This window comes from Epinephelus moara, chromosome 7 (assembly GCF_006386435.1).
Source record: "Epinephelus moara isolate mb chromosome 7, YSFRI_EMoa_1.0, whole genome shotgun sequence".
NCBI lineage: Eukaryota > Metazoa > Chordata > Actinopteri > Perciformes > Serranidae > Epinephelus > Epinephelus moara.
In genome coordinates, this window is record NC_065512.1 from 31,179,036 (window position 1) to 31,199,660 (window position 20,625).

A 20,625-nucleotide genomic window follows, 5' to 3' on the forward strand; every position below is an offset into this window, starting at 1 on the left:
AATGTATTTTATGTCTGATATTGATTGTTGTGTATGTAGGCAGTATGTCCACATGTGCTGTGCAGGTGTGTGATTGTTCTCCTCACCTCTGTTCTGCATGGTTCTTCTGGAGTAACGTCGACTGGGCCTTCTCTCAAAGGAGGCTGAGCGTCTTGCTTTATTGGCCTTGGTTGTCTGATACTCCGTCTTTCCACTGGTCACATAAACAGAAACAGGAAGTTATTTTACACCTGCAATAACTTCTCTTTGTACCCAGACTATACATTAATGGTAACCCTGAAATATGCAGGCAAAAATCATTAAATATAAAACAGACCTTTTAGATTACTGGATACATTTAATTGTCCGACAAACAAAAGGCACAGTGCTGACCCCTGCTGAACTCTGGACCCATCCAAGCGATAACCTTCTATTAACAACAAACCCTGTAACCTCTGTGTAAAACCAACATTACTGTCAATGCTTATCCAACTGGGTAATGTTTAAACACACAGAGAAGGGAACTAGCTGGCTACTGCAGCATGTCGATACTGAGCGCCTGTCTTGTACCACTGCAAGTATCTGTGTGTACACATGTGGGTCTTTTTTTTTTGTATGTACAGAGAATGATACTGTGCGTTAAACTATGGATATCTCTGTCGTATGTTCAAACACACTGTACAGAAACAAACACATGACTCTTTGAATTATCTATCTCAGCATAACCCCAAGTCCTCTTTTTAAGATAGTCCAGATGCATTTGTTCCCCAAGCTAATCTCAACTGCAATGTTCTTTCAATTTGAAGCCACCAGTGCTCAGGATGTGCAGCCCCAAACACACTGGACACCAGATGTTTTGATCAACAGAAGGGGACTTGTTGATGTGAAAGTCAAACAACAAACAGTTGGAGCGTTCAGATACAAATGTAATAGAATTGCTTGTAAAACGTCTGTACAAAGTTGTTTTTGATTCAATTTATGATGTGATGTGGAGAAGTAGTTTGCACCACTAGTGATGATTTCAGTGTGTTGTATTTAAAGGGCTTATAGTCATAGAAACATTTATGTGATGCTTTATATTTGTACTTCATTTAGATAAAAATTAGAGATTTGTTTTTACTTTCACATCAGTTTGTTTAAGTTGATGAGTGGGAAAAAAATTCTGATTTTATTCACTATTGTTCCACAATAAAACATCCAAAATGTACGCAGGAGTGAATATTTTAGGCATTGCAAACACTTGAAATGCTGCTCCGCAAGGCTAAACATTATTAGGTAAAACTCATTCCCAGCAAATGTCTGTGCTGGTACTGTTGCCATGGGCTTCGCATGCAGTTTATTTGGTGAATCTAACATTGCCGGAGAGCTTTAAGCTCTGAGTACTTGACACAAAAATTGCAACCCTTGTGTACCAATTATCCAGCCAAAAAAAAAAGTGCCTGATTCAGAAGCATCCAGTATATCTGGTCAGCGAGCATATCTCTTTGTTACCTGTATCTGAAGCGTGATCCCATGCGTATGAATCCAGAGCGTGCAGAGTTCTTTTGTACCGGCCCTCTCAGCCTAAAGAAAGCATGGTGTTCCACAGCACACTTCCAGAGGTGCTTACAGGCCTTGGGATGGTCCATCCTGAACACAAAGGTGTGCTCCTGTTCCTTGCCCTGGGGAGGATTGGTGGAAGGTTAAATTTGGTTGAGACAGAGAAGATACTTCACAAAGTGAACATCTCCAGGTAGAGTGAAACCTGAAACCACAGTGTCTGTCACCTACTGGTTATACAAGATCAAATTCAACACACAAGAGTCATTTGAAGCTCATAGCCAACAGATTTTCAGTAAAAGCTAATGTGCTAGCTCTTGCTTGTAGAAAGAGATTAATATGTGAGGAGTGAGTGCCTGTATAACAGTGTACAGGTGCTTCCTCTGTAAGTCTGATTTCTCGCTGAGCTATTAAATTTACATCCTTCCCGAAAAAGACCCCTGACTATCTCACCCAAACAGACAAAAAAACTTAACCATGTGTTGCTCATACTATATCACCACTATGGTGAGCTAGAAAACAAAACTTGGAGCCAGTTAGGTCCTCTGGTTTTTAGGAGGTTGGGTCTTTCCAAAGACCTCTGATAGTAACAATGGCAGACTTATTTAATACCTGAACAGAGATAGTGAAGCATGAGCTCGCAGATAAACTACATTCTTAGAAACATTCCAAGCAGCCACTTGTTCTTAGGAATTTGGTTTGACAGCGGGATGTTACTGTTTCACTTTCTCAATCCACTTACAGAGGACAGACACGATTTACTCTCAAAATTAGGACTGGTAATCACCACTAACTTCCAGAATCAATTTAATTTTGATTCTCATGGTCCTGCTTTGATTGAATGCAATATCAATTCGATAAGTTGATTATGATTGCTGGCTCTATTTATTACTAGAGCAGCAACAGTATGTGTATATTTACAACAGCAAAGTCATTAAACGCAATAATATCTGACTGGAAACAAATCTAAAATGTCAATAAAATAAAAAAATAATGTTCCTGACATCACAATAGGCTACTCTGTAAAGTTTAAAAATAATAAAAACACAGACATTATTTAGTATCAGTCATTCATCCTGTCATCTGTGCTCCTCCCTCTGCTGCTGATGGAATCACTGCCTGCAGGTAAGCTAAGCTAAGCTGTTGTTGTTTTAGCTTGAATGTAACAATCTTTATTAGCTGAGCTAGCTTGAGGTGCTTGTGTAAAGCATAACAGTGGTAGTGAATGAAAGACTGTGGACAGAGCCAACTGAAATATTGCTTCTCTAAATGTTTATGTGTTCATGCTTGTTGAACGGGTGTATTAATAAAGTTACTGGCATTTTTACTCCCAATGGGTTTATTGCACTTATAGTAATGAGCATAGATGTTGTAAACCCGAGTAATCTGCAGGCTGTCCGCTCTGCTGTTTGCTCTGTGTTTGTATGAGTATGTGTATGTGGGGGAGCAGCTGCAGCCCTGACACAGAGTGCAGGGAAGAGGCTGCAGGTTTTTTAACAAGTTACGACTAAACATTAAACATTGAGGCGGATAAATGCTACAATCTTTAATAATTTAGTTCAAGGGCCCGTTTAAAACTGGCGAGATTAACAAGTTGAAGGCTACACACATCCACGGGAAAAGGCAAATTTCAGAATCTCAGATTTTACGAATCCATATCGGATCATACAAAGAAAATCGATTTGAATCGGATGCATCGATTATTTTAACCCAGACCTACTCAAAATATGTGCAGCCATTTTAATGCAATGACTCCTGACAAAGCCAGCCTTCTCTCTTTTGGTTACATCTCTGATCTCTGGTTCAGGTCTGTGTGTGACAAACAAGCACGCTGATGGAGAGAATCAAAGTATATACAGTAAATGCCTGTGGTAAAAAGACCAGCATACAGTATATAACTCTTTAGAACAGAAGTTGGGAGCCAAAAACTCTGTGTGTGTGTGCAATTTTGTGTGTGTGCAGGAGAATGGTGCATACCAGAAATACCAGAGGGGGCAGGCTTCTTTATTAACCTCACCCACAGACCTCCAGGATGGACATAAACAGACTCTCCTCTCTCTCTCTATACACTGGCCTCTGGGTAATACAATACTAAGCCTTGTTTCATTTTGATTTGGAAGCAGCCTCTTTCAGGGCTCAGGCACTGCTTCAAACAAAGGTTTTAAGAGGAATATTAGCTGTTTGTACAGTTCTTTTAAGTGATTTCTTTTTTAATAGCCTGTTGGGATACTTTGTCTTTGTCCTGTCAGCATTATTATCTGTTTATGAAATGTGGTAAAATGTTGGGATCTTTAAGGGACGGTTTGTTTGTTTATTTAGTTGTTTCCTTTTTTTTGTAAGAGGAAAGATGTGATGGGACTATGGGTTAATTTTACAAGCTGTTTGTACAATTTATAGCCTTAAGTATTACATATTTTTGCACTTCAAAGAGGACTGCAGTTGAAGTCTACTTGTATTCACTGTGGTACTGTGGTTAGATATTTATTCTTGTCCCAAATGCTTGTGTTGGTTGTGAATGACAGATATGAACAGCTTGCCACACAATCAACAAACAAAAGCTGTGTATTTAGACACAATTTGTCATATTTTCACAAAGGTCTGCCATGTAATTGGAACCTACTGTGTGTACAGATGGACAGCAGAGAAGGTGACAATGCGGTGGGATTGACTTGAGAAGTTTCTGTGCCGACTTTAATCCTTTTTTTTTTAAACCATGAAACCATGTCACTTTTGCTCCTGCCATCCTCTGCAAAGCTGCAAACTTAGTTGAGGCTGGCTGGTGTTTGATACCCATATATGATGGTTGGATGCTCCTTCAAAATCATTCACAAGCCCACTCCTGCATAAAGTGCTTATGATGCCATCCATAATTAACTGCAAAGAATTGCTAATATGCACTTAGGTGTGGCCTTCATTTTAATGCCCCTACTGGGAATAGGAGCAAAGTGAGGCAAGTGCAGTACATTCATTACATTATAAGCACCATACGTAGGGAGCATTGAGATGGAGTCATTAATACACTGTTATCAAGAGGGATTACTTCGTTGACTGAATGCATGCTCTGCATTTTTTAACATTGTACCGCATGGCAAGTATCTGAGTGTGAGTGCTCATGCTCACCTGGTCATCGTCCTCCACGACCACAAGTGTCAATTTGCTCTTCTTGAAATCCAGACGAGTGATCTTGGGCCTACAATACAAACACACACACACATTCAAAACAAACAACCACACACAGATGAAGGAATACTGAAGACTCAAATGTGTTTCTATAAAGCATTTATGTAAATATTTCAATAAATGAGGACATAACCAAACATACCAGAAGAAGAGTCCTATCTTGGTTTCTCCTTCAAACACCAGAACTCCAGTGGGAGTCAAACCAAGACTGTACTCATTACCATCTCTTGCCTACAAAGCAGATATGAAAGAAGACACCGAAAAACATTTTTTAGATATATGTTCATGCACATTCCTTCCACTTCCCGTCTTTCATGAAGGAAACTTCAGATTCAGGGTATACAGTGCATGCTAGTGAGAAAGAGTGCGCCTCAATTACCTTGACCATATGCATGTCAACCCCATACATCTCTAGCCACTTGGCTTTGTTCAGGTAGTTAATTTCAGCTTGTGCTGGCATCTGACCTCTGAAGGAGAGGAGGAGAAAAAACAGAAAGAAATGTTTGCATGATCAAAAACAACACGGCAGCTCCAAGCTGAAGAGATGAGGAAGTGGTATTTTTGCAGTGTTGCCAGATGCAGGCCGAGGTCGGACAACACACAGACTACAGAATGAAGCGCATCCATTTATTATAATAAGATATCTGCTAGTTGTGGCCATTTTGTAAATGCATTCGTCCTTGTTAATATTCAGCTTAACTGACCAGCCACAGGCAGTAGTTAAGATATAGCGAAATGCTTACCTGCACTCCTTCCATGCGTTGTATATCGCTAGCTCCACGTCCTCTGTCTGGTTGGGGACGAATCGAAATTCTGACACCAGATCCAGATTATGTTCTAATGGGTCACAATCACCTAGCTCAGCTGAAAATACACACACATGCATACTTGTCAGTTTACACTCTGAACAGATTCACAAGATAGATTTGTTGAGGGGCATTGTTACAATAATACTTTTGTGTTCACTAAGACCCCGACCCTCAACCCCTGGAAGAGAACCCCAGGATGAGTGGCTGATACTGTGGTAGTGGGTAATCCTAATGGACAAAATAATAAACAAATCCTCCCTCCATGTCACCGCACACATAATGTTGTGTAGCATCAGGTCAGGGACTGATGGTTATCTGATCTCTCTCTTTAGACAAAAGGTCATGAATTTTAAGAGGTGAAAAAAGGAAACAAAATGAAGATTGAGGCATGAAAAACAATGTCTAAATTTTCATATTTGGTTTCTAATATCATTTCCCTTTTTTCATAGGGTAGGGGCACTTGATTCTTCATCAACTGACAGCTTTAGACTGCCTCATTATTATTCCCCAGACAACCATAATATATGTTTTTCTTATATTTTTCGAATTATTATTATTTCATTAGTTTTGTCCTCGTTTGAGTCACTTAAATTTTGTTAGTGGAGATTTTTTCTTTTTTGTTTACACAGGCCTTTATTCCTTTCTTTGAGACGGGTTAAGCCCCTTCTTATCAAATTTGCAGCTATTAAACAACAGAATCCCTATTTTTATATTGTACATGTTATTTGAATTTTTTTGGTATTTTACTTGTATATTGTACAGTATGAGTGCCATTGTGATCATCAGCTGTGTCTGCTTGTTTGTCTTCATCTTTTTGACCACACCTATGGGTGGATCCTCAAAGTGTATATGATGAACACCTGCACACACTTGTCTAATCACTGACCTGACAAAGAGCCCTTTTGGGCTCGAAACGTTGTCTTTATCTATTATGTAATCTTTAATTATTATGTAGTCACTTAATAAAAGAATTCTTCTACCGGGAGCTGCAGTGTTGCGAGTCTTCTACCTGCCTACTTCTATTTTAGGGACTCAGCACCTATGAATGAGATGTGCGTGTGCTTTTCTTCTTTTCTGGCATGAAAAACAACACATAAATCTTCACTAGATAAGAATAGTGTGAAAAGAAGACATTAGGGAAAAAGAAAACTCTTATCTCTGGTACTGTGGTGTAAAGAAACAGAACAAAGACTGAAAAGCCTTTGCCCTGATTACACTTTAGAGTGTTTTGGTAGACGAGAGAAACTAGGACCTCACTGTTTAGCTAGTCCAGCTGTGAGCATAGCCTCAGGATAAAGAGGAGTGAAAAGATAATTTTATCCTATCCCTATCCCAGCAATTGTCAGTGGACCAAAACATAATTCTGAATAAAGGAAAATGAAGGGAGGAAGCTCAACCGAAGGAAAAAGAGAAGATAGAAAGGGTGCTGGATTAGGGGGCCTCCAAAGAGGACGGAGCACTAATGAGCTGGCATTTACCCCACAGTGACTGTGTGTCTCTGTGTGTGTGCTCAAGAGTTTGGGCACGCAATCCCATTCCATAAATGTCTAATGATTCAAACTTTGTTTCTCTGAAGCAGCACTCTTTATATTGCTCTTGTAGTTAAATGTTACATTTCTAACCTTAATAAAAAATAAATATGTGTAGTTTAAAAGCTATAGGCTCTACACTATTCAGCAGTTGGGAGAAGAGAAAGCCCAAGCTCTGCTCCACTAGTCTGTTTTTAAATGTACTGTATGTAGCTATGGAAGCATTAATTGTCCTGCAATGGACACCAGGCTGTCCTACTCTCAATTTCCCAACTGTAACTTTGATAAGCAAATTTTGGGAGGCAACAGGAGATAATATTCCTGTGGTTACACAGACATTTGACTGACAATACTACTGAATTAACAGAGCTCCAGTGGTCAGAGAAAGAATTAAAATGTCCTACTTCTTTTAAGTTTTTTAGCCTGAGGGGTAATATAAAAAAGTTCTTGCACTTGGATTCAGGATAATTAAAATACATGTGCACTTAAATCGGCGGAAAGATTAACCAAAAATTAGCTGTGTTCTCCTGACCAAGTACATTAGCACTGAAAAAAACATTATTATCATTAAAGTCTCCACTTAGGTGTTCTAATAAACGTTTTTTCTAATTAGTCATATAATTAATTTACACAAATACCTGCTCATTCTCTAGTTTAGGTTGAAGTGGGAATGGGCAGGAAGAGAACCTCAAATATATCTTTACCCAACAACAACCTTCAGCTTCTCTTGTTGCAATGTGTTGTTCACACCACCTCAGCTGGTGCATCTTAATGCAGAGGAGCAACAGCTCAATTCTAACGTTTTTCTTAAAGTCTGAGTTTTCCCGCTTAATGTAGTATGGGAAAATCACGCCTCAGGCACATGTGTCTGCAATCTCATTCTTTCTTCTGTTACCCAAAGCGACAAAGTGACACTACTTCATGCTTTGCAGTCTTATTGTAGTGGACGGGTTTATGTGCCTTGGTGCCAGCAGCATCAGTCAAAGAAGATGGTGATTTACAAAGACAGCCATGACTGGTTTGAAAAGATCAAGGAAAACTCTTGTGGAACAGAGACACAAGGGTCCACTCCTGCAGCTGGGCTTGGGAGTACATTTATTAAATGGATCTGTCAGGTGAGTACTTTGTTGAGACACAGCTCAACTGAGATGTGTGGACATTGTATTATGGGTTCATCAGTTACAAAGTAAATGTAGGGGTAGCAAACAATGTCTTTTAGGCATGTGACATGGTTGTAACAGATTTAAGCTATGTAGACAAACAGAATGTAGCTCTTCGGATAAGGACCTAGTCACTGCAGATTGAAAATCACAGAGCCTTTTGGTATGTGAGTGTACCATGCTCCGACCTATGACTGACTCACACCACAGTAACTGGTCCAAACACATGCTGTATTTCTGCTACACAGGCCTTCTGAGGCTCTGTGCAGTGGGCACAGTACATATCTCAACTCTGCGAGGGAGTGTGCACCGCAACAAACAAAATAATGGCAGCTATTACGGAGGTGAGCCCAATTACCAAACACAGAGTTGGAGAGAATCCTGAATACCTGCTGTGCTTACCCTGTAACGAGAAGGCAGCCAACTCCACCGCTGTGTCAAATGGACATTCTAGCCTGAAAATAAAGAGATGGTAACATTAATGAAGCTAAAACGCTGCCACAGGCCACTAAAACCCCCCTGTGATCTTCACTGAGGCCTGCTGGTCTCTACCACTCCCTATTATTCTTCAGCCAAACAATGCAAAAATGTTCCTCTGTAGTAAAAACTTGCACTGATATTCCCAGTCCACTTACTGACTACTGTTAATAATTCTTCTCTGTTCCCCATCATGTAATCCTGTAAGCCTCTTATGGCCGTGACTATAAACACAACAACTCATGTTTAAAGGGATAATAACTCGTGAAGAAATGCAATACAGTGTATTGTCTTGGTCAAGTGAGTTAGTTAGTGAAATAATTATTTAAATGACAGACTAACTAAACTACTATAAAAATGTTGACCTGGGCCGATAAAATGTTGACCTGGGCCATCAATGAGTGGCAAGTTGTGTTTCTTCACTGTGATAAAATCTGAAAAAAAGACTGGATAACTTATCCGAATGTGTTAAACAACCATGGAAGCAAGTACCCTGAACTAGAGAGTCACGCATTTAAAGGGTGGGCCACTTTTGTATTCATCTTTTTTGGTTTTTATGTCTTTCTGTAGCTTGCCAGTAGTTTTCCTTATTCAAATCCAAAAGTACACATGTTTTAGTGTCTAAATGCTATTATCCCAAGCACTTCTCATGTGACCTGACATTCTGCATGATGATACATAAACTCCCCAGCTTGCCTTATGTGCATCTTCGTGACTGTGCCAAGCCTTCTTTGAGAATCGTGTGTTATCAATCTCCCAAATTACCTATATTACTCCAACCCCCAAATCAGCAGGAAAGCTTAGCAATGTACTGCTCTGGACGCCATGTCAGTTCAGATCTGAGAGTCATGCAGTGGAATGACTAGCTGATCGAGGCAGCGATATACCACCAACTTCAGTGTTCTGTGAGGTAAAATAACTGTTTTTGTTAAAGAAGTCTGGTGGCTCTGAAGACAGTGTATCAAGGCTTCAGTTCTTTGTCAGGAGGGGCTGTCTGACAGCAAGGTAAAGTGGTGAAAATATTACATCAACTATGGATAAGAATCTCATGCAATCCCACTTCAAAAAAATCCACACTTACTCTTTCAGTTATTACTTATTATCTTATCTTATTATTATTACTACAAGCAGTCGCCACTGAAACCTGTCACTGCTTTTTGCCAATGGCTGAGTGGCCACTTGAAAAACATGGAAAAGAACGCAGATGGACTTCCTTTAAGGTTGTTAAATAGTTTCATTAGGTGGGTAATTGTTTCTTAGTTTTAGGAAAGGAAAACATTTCTACAATGATCTACTAGCAGCACCTAAAGTGTTAACTTCTTAAAATATGTAACTGACAAACCACCGCCAAGTCTCTTTAATGTGATAGCAAGTTAACCATCTATCTGTCTTTCAGTCTTTCTCACTGATCATTTATTTGAAGTTCCATAACATCATGATAATAAAAAATTCTGTGCAGAGTACTTCATAAAGGTGAATGGCAGTTAAAGGTTAAAATGCAGGGCATCACTTACTTGCCACTGAGGACGTCTTGCTTTAACTGTAACACAAATAGGTATCTGAAAGAAAACAAAATAATACAGTTAAACATGGTGATGAAGACAAACAATCTGATTTCATTTAAGTTATACAAGATGAACAAATAAACAAAATAAACAACCTCAAAAGACCCATTGTCACTTTTACAGTGAGAGTTCAAGAGAAAGTGAGTTCAAATGTTTGTGGCTTCACTCACCTGGTGAGCTCCTCGTGCAGGTTGTTCGGTTCTGAGGAGTAAAACTTTACTCTCATGTGAAGGCAGTATGGTGGGCCAACTAAATACAGATAAAAATGACAGCTGAGTAAATGCTATAAAGCTTAACAATCATATTTTATGTACCTTTTTTAGTAAACTGAAGTCTTTTAAAAACCAGAAGCACCACTTTCATTTAAACACACACAAATACTTACAATAAATTGTTATACACAAGAAACACTTCTGTTTAATACTAAAGAGGTTTAAAAGGAGCTGTTGTTTTCATGATATGTTTTGATATATAGCGAGTAAATATGCATGTTCGGATAGAGGAAAATAAGTGGGTAGAGGAAGGGGCTCTGTACTGTATACTTACTTTTTACTTGCTTTTTGATACTTTTTGTGACGTCAAGCCAGTGCTGAAAAAAACATAAGAATAATAGCCATTTTAAACCACAGCATCTTCAACAATGTAGGTATATTACATAACACAAACATTAAATATTCATATGTGCAACTGGATGACTGAAAAAAGAAAAGAACTGGGGACAGAAAGTGGACAGTTACATTAATGAAAGGTTGAATTCTGGGAGGTCCTTTGTGAATATACACACAGACACACACAAACACACACTAAAGTCAGTGTTCTGTGATGTAATTCTTCTTGGAAGTTTAGGCTCTATGAGGCATGAAAAATGCCAAGGAGAGGCAGTGGTGTGTGTGCATATGTAAGTTTGAGAGCGAGACAGAGAGAGATAACAGAGGAACTCGCAGTCTCCTCTCCCCCACATTCCTCATCACAGCCCTCCCTCTCTCCCTCTCTCTCGACTTCAGTTCTCCCTCCCACCCCTTTAACTCTCTACCTCCACCCCTCTCCTTGATGTCCCTCCCTTCTCTTACATCCTCCCACCAGCTTTCCCGTCTTCCATGGCCTTCACAGAGCATCAGGGTGAAGGAACAGGGTCACTGGCAGACCAATGACTTAAAACAGTTTGTCTCGGAGCACAGCCTGACTCCCGGAGCTGACAACAGTCCCATAACCAATCCCTTTAGCCCATTCAGGGAAAGTCCCAGCCTAAAGCCTTCCTTCAGATGGGGGAGTAGTGATTTGAACTGAAATCTGAAGTCTGGCTGTGAACAGAGAGGACTGCCTGAAGTGGTGAAATGTACTGAACACATACATAGAATTCTGATTAGTTCAGTACAGTAGATATTGTGATTAATTGCAATAACTAGCGTCAACAATCACAAAACAACATTACCTTTGTTCCATTGCAAGGTATTTTTGATCATATTTATTTGTCCAAATGTTTTAACCTTGTTGACAAGCCAATTTTATCATTAGATTAGTTGCGGAAACAAGAAAATCATAAAACATAATTATATGAAATAAACTGTGCAACCCAATCGATTAACCAACCCACAGTATGGAGATAAAACAGTTCAAAATAATAAGATCATTGTAATAAGTGTATTTCCATTCTTACCGGCACTTGTGCCGAGTCCATGAAGCGTAGTCCAAAGTAGTCTTTCTCTACGATGTCCAGATGGTACATAATCTGGTCAAACAGCTCCTCACCTTTGGCTTTTTTCTGATCAGGGAACACACAGACAAAAAGAGGACTGAACTGAGTTACACATTTCTTCACCCAGGGTCATGATGTTAGGGTTTTACACACATTGCTGGTAGGTTAAATCAAGTAGTGCTGCAACAAATTATCATTTTCGTCAACAATTAACCTCCTTATTTCTTTCTAAATGAAGTGATTTGTCTATAAAATATAAGAAAATAAGCAAAAAAGGCCCTTGATAACCTCCCACAGTAAAAGGTGAGTGAACAGTTGAAAACCCAAAAATATTCAGTTTACTATCATGTATGTCATTCATTAAATCAGATTTAAAAGTTATACTATGCAGGATTTCCCTAAAAAACAAACAAACAAAAAAAAACAACCCAAAAGTAATCCCTCTCAATCATCACTTAGGACCCACTTGAAGTGTGTAGGGGTGTATTTATTTGCAGAAACCCCTCCCCTCTGCCTGTATTAGCTTTTTTTCTTATTTTGTTGTGGTCAGGGTGTTCCTGGGCCCAGCGCACAGGTGAGGTCAGGACTTTATAAAAATGTAATGACCAGGTGCCAGACTGGTAGCCAGCACGGATCCAAGAGGAAGCTACGAACATAGCGAGATGAACAACAAAAAGATCGGCTTTTACTTTTACTGACAATAGGCTACTATTTAAAAACAGTAGCTGTGAATTCCTATGTAGTTTAAGTTTTAAAAAAAATTGAAACTACCATATATTTTGCACACAAAAAAACAAAACAACAATCTGTAACAAACAAATTGTCTTATATCACAATAGTTGCAGATTCATTTTCCATGTATGACCTAAACCATTAATAATTTCAGGTCTTAAGTTACTTGCTTTAGAAGTAGTTAATCAAAACATTTTTAAGTCTACATCTATTAAGTCTGATAGAGTTCACAAGACCAAAAAAAAAAGGTTGAGCATCTATTTTGTACCTCTCCAAAGTATTGTTTTGAGCACACCCTGGTTTGAGTGTACATGCTCTGATTCATGTTTCACAGATTTGAACAGTGAGATATGAGAACCTACTGACATGAGGTACTCTGAGTTTAAATAGGTGTTGCCCTTCCTGACAAGGCCGTACCAGTTACTGCCTGGGTTGTGCCTGGGACTGGGAGATCTCTCCCTCACATGTGCACTCACTTACACACACACACAGGCATCCAACTTCAAACCCCACCATGAGGCACAGCGACAGGGTTGCCATGGCAATGGGGGCTGAAGTGCCCCAGACGCCGAGGAGCTGAGGGAAGTGGGGTGGCTGGATACATCATGTGATCATCTGGCTCTGTGGGCCCTTCACTATGTTGGGAAAATTCGCCATCCAAAATCAGCCTGCAGCTGCACTTTTTTTTTTTTTTTTTGCTCCTTTCTCCAACTGGAGATTTTCCCTTTCTTCATCCATATTTGCTCTCACACTGAAATGATCTGTAACACTTTCACTTGTCTGGGTTTTCTCTCATGCTTTCATAAACATCAAAAGCATGTTAGAGCCACCAGGACCACAACATTTATAATTCACTGCCACTTTGAGCCATCATGTAACACATCAACATCAAGTCCCCACAAAGAACCCAGGGTAACTGATGATGACATTCATGTGACTGGTCTGTTATTACTCAAGACTAAAAGGTATCCCTTCAGTAAATTACTAGGGTGTAAGGAAGTTTTCTTTTGTGTGTGCTTACTTAATAGAGTAGCAACATCCCAGTGAAAAACCATGGGACCTTATTATGGAAAAAATATTCACAATACTGATCAACGAGAGAAAAATATTTTTTTGACCCCTTTCTATTGTTAAATGAATTACACTTAAAGGACTGTAAAAATACATAATTAGAAAGACTACACAAGTCATGTACATGATGCCATAGCTTTCTCTCTTGCTGAAGCTACGATGCCTGTGTGTTCTGTACCTAAATGTACACACACGAGTAGGAGGTCTTGCTCACTACGCTTCTCAGCTGATAGAAAGAGCAGCACTCACTGGATAAAACACAGGCAAGGTTACATTTATGTGTGGAACACTGCTAAGCTACCTAGCTAGCCAGCTGGTGACTTCTATTGCAGGAGGCAAGGGAGGTAGCTTCACACAAACTAAATGGTAGTATGAAACACCAACAAACTGTTTCAAATTGACAAAAATCACATGTAATCCATAGCACAATTCAAACAGGATAAAAAAATTATCTGTCTCTCACAGTTGACTACCATACATATTTCTTCCAAAATAAGGTCACATGGGGGACACTGGAAGGGGAGGGACTTTGCCTCTCTGTGAAGCACTAACCACTGCAACTCTTGACTGCAAGAGTTACAGTGCCACCGGGTCGACAATAACTCACATTTTTCTGTTTTATTTTTCTACTACCAAAGTTTTAATATGGTTCTTTTTCCAAATGAACAAAAACGGTTTCCAACATTATTCAGCTCAGTTCATTGAGCTTTCAGGCACTGTAATGGTGATGTTCTCAGCATTAGAACGTTGGCATTGGCAGCACCAGTTTCATCAGTTCGTAGTCCTGTCTTTAACTTTTCAGGTAAACTTTACAAACTATGTACAAAATGTCACCCACAGAAATCACAGTGGTGAAAAATGAAACACAACAAAATTGCAAGAGGAAAAGGAGAGGAGCATGGGTCCTCTAAAAGTCTCCCTGTTTGTCCTACACACACACACTCTCCCCCTCTTTCTCTCTCACACACACAAACACACACACCCCAAGAGAGCTCCTGGGCAGCTCAGGGGGGCTGGCCCCATGCTAGCTGGCATAGTTGACAAGGCATACCGCACCCCTACAGTACCCGGGGAGAGAGAGTACAAAGGACTCATTGTGTGTGTGTGTGTGTGTGTGTGTGTGTGTGTGTGTGTGTGTGTGTGTAATGTGTGCTTCACCCAAGGCCTTGTCATACTGCCTGCAGTATTGTTCGGCTGTTTGCAGTCTTTCTGCCTGCCTGTGAGCATACAGCTCTGTCTCTCAGACACTGTGTGTCAAATGTTTAAGTTACATTTGAGGTATTTAGCTGATGTTCTCATATATCTTACAGCAATTCATGGGGCCATTTAACCAACCAGTGTACAATGCATCCATTTTAAATGTTTAGGATAGGTGGAAGACTATGGGATTTACGAGAGAAAATCATGTGGTTTATGTTACACACTTCACAATTGTAGTTTGACTGACATTTATAGTTTGGCTGAAATGACAATAGTTCTCCATAACCTACTCACTTATTACACTGCAGGAGATACGTTCAAGCAAGCTTCTCTCAATTCAAACGCCCATAAAAGTAATAAAAACGCTGTATGACCCTGCAAATACCACTCATCCAGTACAAAGCCTTGACAAAATTCTCCTAAATTTTTTTCATCACATGCTTCTGCTGAATTTTTTTTGTCCGGCTTCTAGCAGCTATGAAAGACCGTTTAATACAACCCCAGGAAAGCTAAAGTGGGGCCACCGATTTCAGTATCCCTGTTATACTGCCTGCAGTATTGTTCGGCTGTTTGCAGTCTTTCTGCCTGCCTGTGAGCATACAGCTCTGTCTCTCAGACACTGTGTGTCAAATGTTTAAGTTACATTTGAGGTATTTAGCTGATGTTCTCATATATCTTACAGCAATTCATGGGGCCATTTAACCAACCAGTGTACAATGCATCCATTTTAAATGTTTAGGATAGGTGGAAGACTATGGGATTTACGAGAGAAAATCATGTGGTTTATGTTACACACTTCACAATTGTAGTTTGACTGACATTTATAGTTTGGCTGAAATGACAATAGTTCTCCATAACCTACTCACTTATTACACTGCAGGAGATACGTTCAAGCAAGCTTCTCTCAATTCAAACGCGCATAAAAGTAATAAAAACACTGTATGACCCTGCAAATACCACTCATCCAGTACAAAGCAATGACTTTTCTTTAGTGATTCCTGATGCCAACATGGCTGCACTGTACACATGTAAAATTTGCCAATAAAAAAATACTTTTGATTTGAATTGCTTTTTGGTAAACATACAAAAAATGAATATGAAAGTATACTAAAATATTTCAGCTGGGGATGACTAGAATACAGTTCACTTAAGTGTTGTATCTTTCAGTCAATTATTCTATCATTGCAAATGATTTCTTGCCGATGATGAGCTGTACTGACATTAACAGAATGACTGATTTTATTTTATATAAAAATAAATCAAGCTAGGATGTGCTTAACTTCTTCTATGGGCTTCAAATCTACACGAGAGAAAAGGAGGCTGCAGGAGGTGACAGTGTGGGTGGGGAATGGGAGGAGAAAGATAAAGAGAAAAGACAGAAGTAAAGAAATTTAAAGGAAGGAATGTGAATCATAAGGCTGTGTGGAATAATGTTTGGACATGGATGCTGCCAAACAAAGGTAACCCTAGGAGTCAACTCTGGGTGGCCTTACATACTGGTGACACAGCTGGAAAGCCAGTAAAGCATCTGAATGAGACCTATTCAGTTTTAGATTGTGGCCAACGTCTATTTACAACCACTTGAACATCTAAAAGAAAAAAGAAAAAAGAAAACGTAACTGTTTAGCAGGGGTCCCCACAAATTTATGCCAGCTGGAGTTGAAGTGACAAGATGCTTGACTGTGTAACTCCAAAACAAACAACACTGGGAAGGTTTTTATGTATTTTGCTGAACAATACAACATGAATCCAGACTACAAAAAAGTCTATTTAACTGACAACCAAACTGTGTTGAACTTGTTTTATAGATTTCATCACTCCTGCCTCAAAATCCCTGGAGTGTTTAACACCATATGCTTTACTCAAAGAAAAGACCGACTGCCTGCAAAAGGCAAAAATGTGCTAAATTTAACTTTTTCTCAGAGTCTGGTTAACTAAATGATAAGCACGGCTGAAACACAGATAGTGGGCAGCTGCTTCTCTCTCTACTGTCAGGAGGATTTGTCTGTGTCTATATTCACACTGTTCCTCCAATTAATGTTCAGCTCCCCATGTTACCCATCGCATTCAGGAACAGTTCAGACAGAGTAGCACAACAACAACAAAACATTAAAAATATCAACGTCCCCAATGGTGGATATACACAAGTTACCTTGATTCAGTTCTCTTAACTAATTAGGCACAATGCCACTGGTCTAGCTGACATTTCCCAAAAAAGGCTTCTGCTGCAAGAATAAAAATGTATTTTATCTAGATCTTCTAAATTAGGGCTGAAATTAAAACTCCTAAATTAGTAACTCCACATTATCATACACACGCATAAACAAGCTACAAAAAAACAACAACAAGGGATTGATGACAAAATTCTCCTAAATTTTTTTCATCACATGCTTCTGCTGAATTTTTTTTGTCCGGCTTCTAGCAGCTATGAAAGACCGTTTAATACAACCCCAGGAAAGCTAAAGTGGGGCCACCGATTTCAGTATCCCTGTTATACTGCCTGCAGTATTGTTCGGCTGTTTGCAGTCTTTCTGCCTGCCTGTGAGCATACAGCTCTGTCTCTCAGACACTGTGTGTCAAATGTTTAAGTTACATTTGAGGTATTTAGCTGATGTTCTCATATATCTTACAGCAATTCATGGGGCCATTTAACCAACCAGTGTACAATGCATCCATTTTAAATGTTTAGGATAGGTGGAAGACTATGGGATTTACGAGAGAAAATCATGTGGTTTATGTTACACACTTCACAATTGTAGTTTGACTGACATTTATAGTTTGGCTGAAATGACAATAGTTCTCCATAACCTACTCACTTATTACACTGCAGGAGATACGTTCAAGCAAGCTTCTCTCAATTCAAACGCCCATAAAAGTAATAAAAACGCTGTATGACCCTGCAAATACCACTCATCCAGTACAAAGCCTTGACAAAATTCTCCTAAATTTTTTTCATCACATGCTTCTGCTGAATTTTTTTTGTCCGGCTTCTAGCAGCTATGAAAGACCGTTTAATACAACCTCAGGAAAGCTAAAGTGGGGCCACCGATTTCAGTATCCACTACAGTATCCATCTACACATGCAGACTAGCGCAACAATACTTAATTTACGCACCGTGGGCCAAATCTGGCCCCCTATAGGGAGCTGGATGGCCCCCCAAACATTTCCTATTTCACGATGAAAATCAACTGAGTCACACTGGGAGTTTCTTTTTTTACTTTTAAAATAGATACAATGCCAGAGTGCACAAAAAAAGGATCCTCCGGACGCCCTGATAGAGCTTCAGTCTATACCCCAAATGTCCTCAATTCCTAGAAACACCTCTGCACACCTGACCTGTGTGGGGCTGCTGCATCTGGCCCCTGGCTTCCTGTCATTTTGCAAAAGTGGCCCCCGGGCACTTTTGTTGAGTATCCCTTCTCTAATGTAATGAAGGGCAAGAACACAGACACAACAGAGAGGAGAAACTTTATATATTTTTCTGATTAATGTTAAAGAAGAAGCAACTGCACTGACAACAAGTTAGACTGCCTACTTTTAAGATGTTAGAGAAAGACAGACCTACACCATAATAATGCAACTTGAATCTTGTGTTGTCCGCCTTCACTGTCTTTATCATCTTTAATTCAAAATAGTCAATCAATATTATGATGGCTTCTCTTCTACAGTTCTTCCCTGGTTGTGTTGAACTGCTTTCAGTGCTGCTGTCACTGGTGCAATGGATATCTAGAAGGAAAACAGAGCAATGCTCCTAACTAAGTTTTTGTTAGTGTCCTATCACTTAGAGATAGATGGATGATAAGACAGAAAGGTTTGCAGAGGCAACCTATATCTGGGGGATGGGAGGCACAAAAATGCTTATTTTGAAACCAAACACAAGCTGAGGGCTCTGCTGGAATGCATTCAGAAATCCAAATGAATTTTAAAACTTCCTTCAGGCGCACACAGCAAATGACTGAAAGTTTTTAAGGCATGACAGCATTAGTGCCAAGTCAATTAACTCCATCAATAAAATAGGAAATAAAAAACCCCAATGAACAATGGTGAGACAGTCTTGTAAAAATTCCAGTGACCATTTCTGTCCAAAAACAAGAGGGACAGCAAAAGAGAGACAGAGAGAGATACAGTCAAAGCAGATAACATTCCACTAGAAGAAACACTGAATATGTCTCACCACTCTGCACACAATATTGAGCTGATAGGAAGAGCTACATGTTAATGATTTAGCAGCTCTTACACTTAGTCTCAAAAATGTGTGACATCACTTGTGAGACGCGTGGAATAAAAAATGTTCATGCATTCTTGCTCAATAAGCTTGTAAGGAATTCTCTTATGCTGTTGATTGGTATCATTTGTCATGCCTAAGTATCACTGCTTGGTCTACGGCATATAGACTGACCTAAATGTAGAGAGTAATCTCCTTTGAATTAAAAAATTAAAAGTGTTTTGTGAACATCTGAAGTTCAAACTAATAAGACAGATATAGTAACACTGAGAAAAGATATTCTCTCGACACATCCTCCTTGTAATTCATACCAGACGGCTAGATTTCAAAATAAGACTGAGTCATACGGACAGTAAGACACCAGACTGGTCCCACTGCATGGCTGCAGATTTGACACATGGAACGCTAGTGGAAACACAAAGTAGCAAAATCTGCAAGCCGAGCAAAAATAAAGATCACATGAGGGAAAAACATCCAGATATTCACGCCCTCAGTTCTAAAATCATACAACTATACACAAAAATAGACATGACATTTTCTCCCAGCAGAAGCTTGGTGTTTGCCTGAGAAAAGGCAACACAGAGAAACAACTAACATGAGAAAAAAGGAGGGGAGAAAAGAAGAAGAAAGACAGAAGAGCGAGGAGAGTGAAGTTCTCCTTTGTGTCCACTTGGTAATGAGCCCTGCATGTCACATGATGCTGTCATGTGATTAAGTGTGTTCTCTAGAGAGGATCATGGAATTACAGGTGATCAGCAGCACTACCACACACCCACTACACAGGCTCAAAAGGACTACTGCTCTACTGACACAGGCACACAATGGTCACTAGTACAGCACTTGGACTTTCACTTTGCAGCTTTCACCGCTGGTTATGGTTAACGCCCATTTGACAGAAAAAGTTAGAAAGTTTAATCAACTTGCAGAGCAGTGACTGTCCTCTTAAAAACACCAAAACAGCATGCACACTTTAAGGAAAGTAGAGACACAGGGACATCCCTTGCAAGACACAGGCACTATGGCTTTAGATGTCTACTCAAGAACTATGCATACAGCAAGTGTATTATAAGCCTTCCTAGCCAGTTACAAGGGATAGCAAAAGAAACAGAGTGGGTGGGCATAGAAAAAAGAAAAAAGAATAATGAAAGTGAATAATGAACACACACAACTTAGGCTCAAACTGTGGCAACACTATTTACCGGCAGGTCAACGCTGACGTCTGTCCCGTCCAGTAAGGATACACGACAGGTGATGATAGATTTTGCATCCCCTGCAGCAGGGATGTGTGTCGTGGCACGCTGGGCCTCCCGTAACCGCGTTTTCTCTGCATGTTTCCGGATGGAGCGTCGCCCCAGCGTCCTGCGCAGGAAACTCAGCATGATGGGGAAGAGGGAGGGTTACACTGCCACACCTGTAAGAGAAGAGGAGATGTTAACGCATATGATAAATTAATCTCATATTT

General features: G+C 39.7%; 1 protein-coding gene across 3 annotated transcripts in view; it reads right to left on the bottom strand.

Moving 5' to 3' along the window:
• Positions 1-20,625, bottom strand: part of epb41l5 (erythrocyte membrane protein band 4.1 like 5) — a 43,146-nt gene that overhangs the window by 19,728 nt on the left and 2,793 nt on the right. For all 3 annotated transcript variants that reach the window (XM_050048198.1, XM_050048199.1, XM_050048197.1), the window contains exons 2-13: positions 20,363-20,574; positions 11,896-12,000; positions 10,785-10,827; positions 10,409-10,487; positions 10,188-10,232; positions 8,599-8,651; positions 5,442-5,562; positions 5,078-5,165; positions 4,841-4,929; positions 4,639-4,708; positions 1,471-1,640; positions 87-193 (exon numbers count right to left, since the gene is read on the bottom strand). In XM_050048198.1, coding sequence (XP_049904155.1) covers positions 87-193; positions 1,471-1,640; positions 4,639-4,708; positions 4,841-4,929; positions 5,078-5,165; positions 5,442-5,562; positions 8,599-8,651; positions 10,188-10,232; positions 10,409-10,487; positions 10,785-10,827; positions 11,896-12,000; positions 20,363-20,542 — 1,150 coding nt within the window. In that variant the 5' untranslated portion in view covers positions 20,543-20,574. The remainder of the gene's footprint in view (positions 1-86; positions 194-1,470; positions 1,641-4,638; positions 4,709-4,840; positions 4,930-5,077; positions 5,166-5,441; positions 5,563-8,598; positions 8,652-10,187; positions 10,233-10,408; positions 10,488-10,784; positions 10,828-11,895; positions 12,001-20,362; positions 20,575-20,625) is intronic.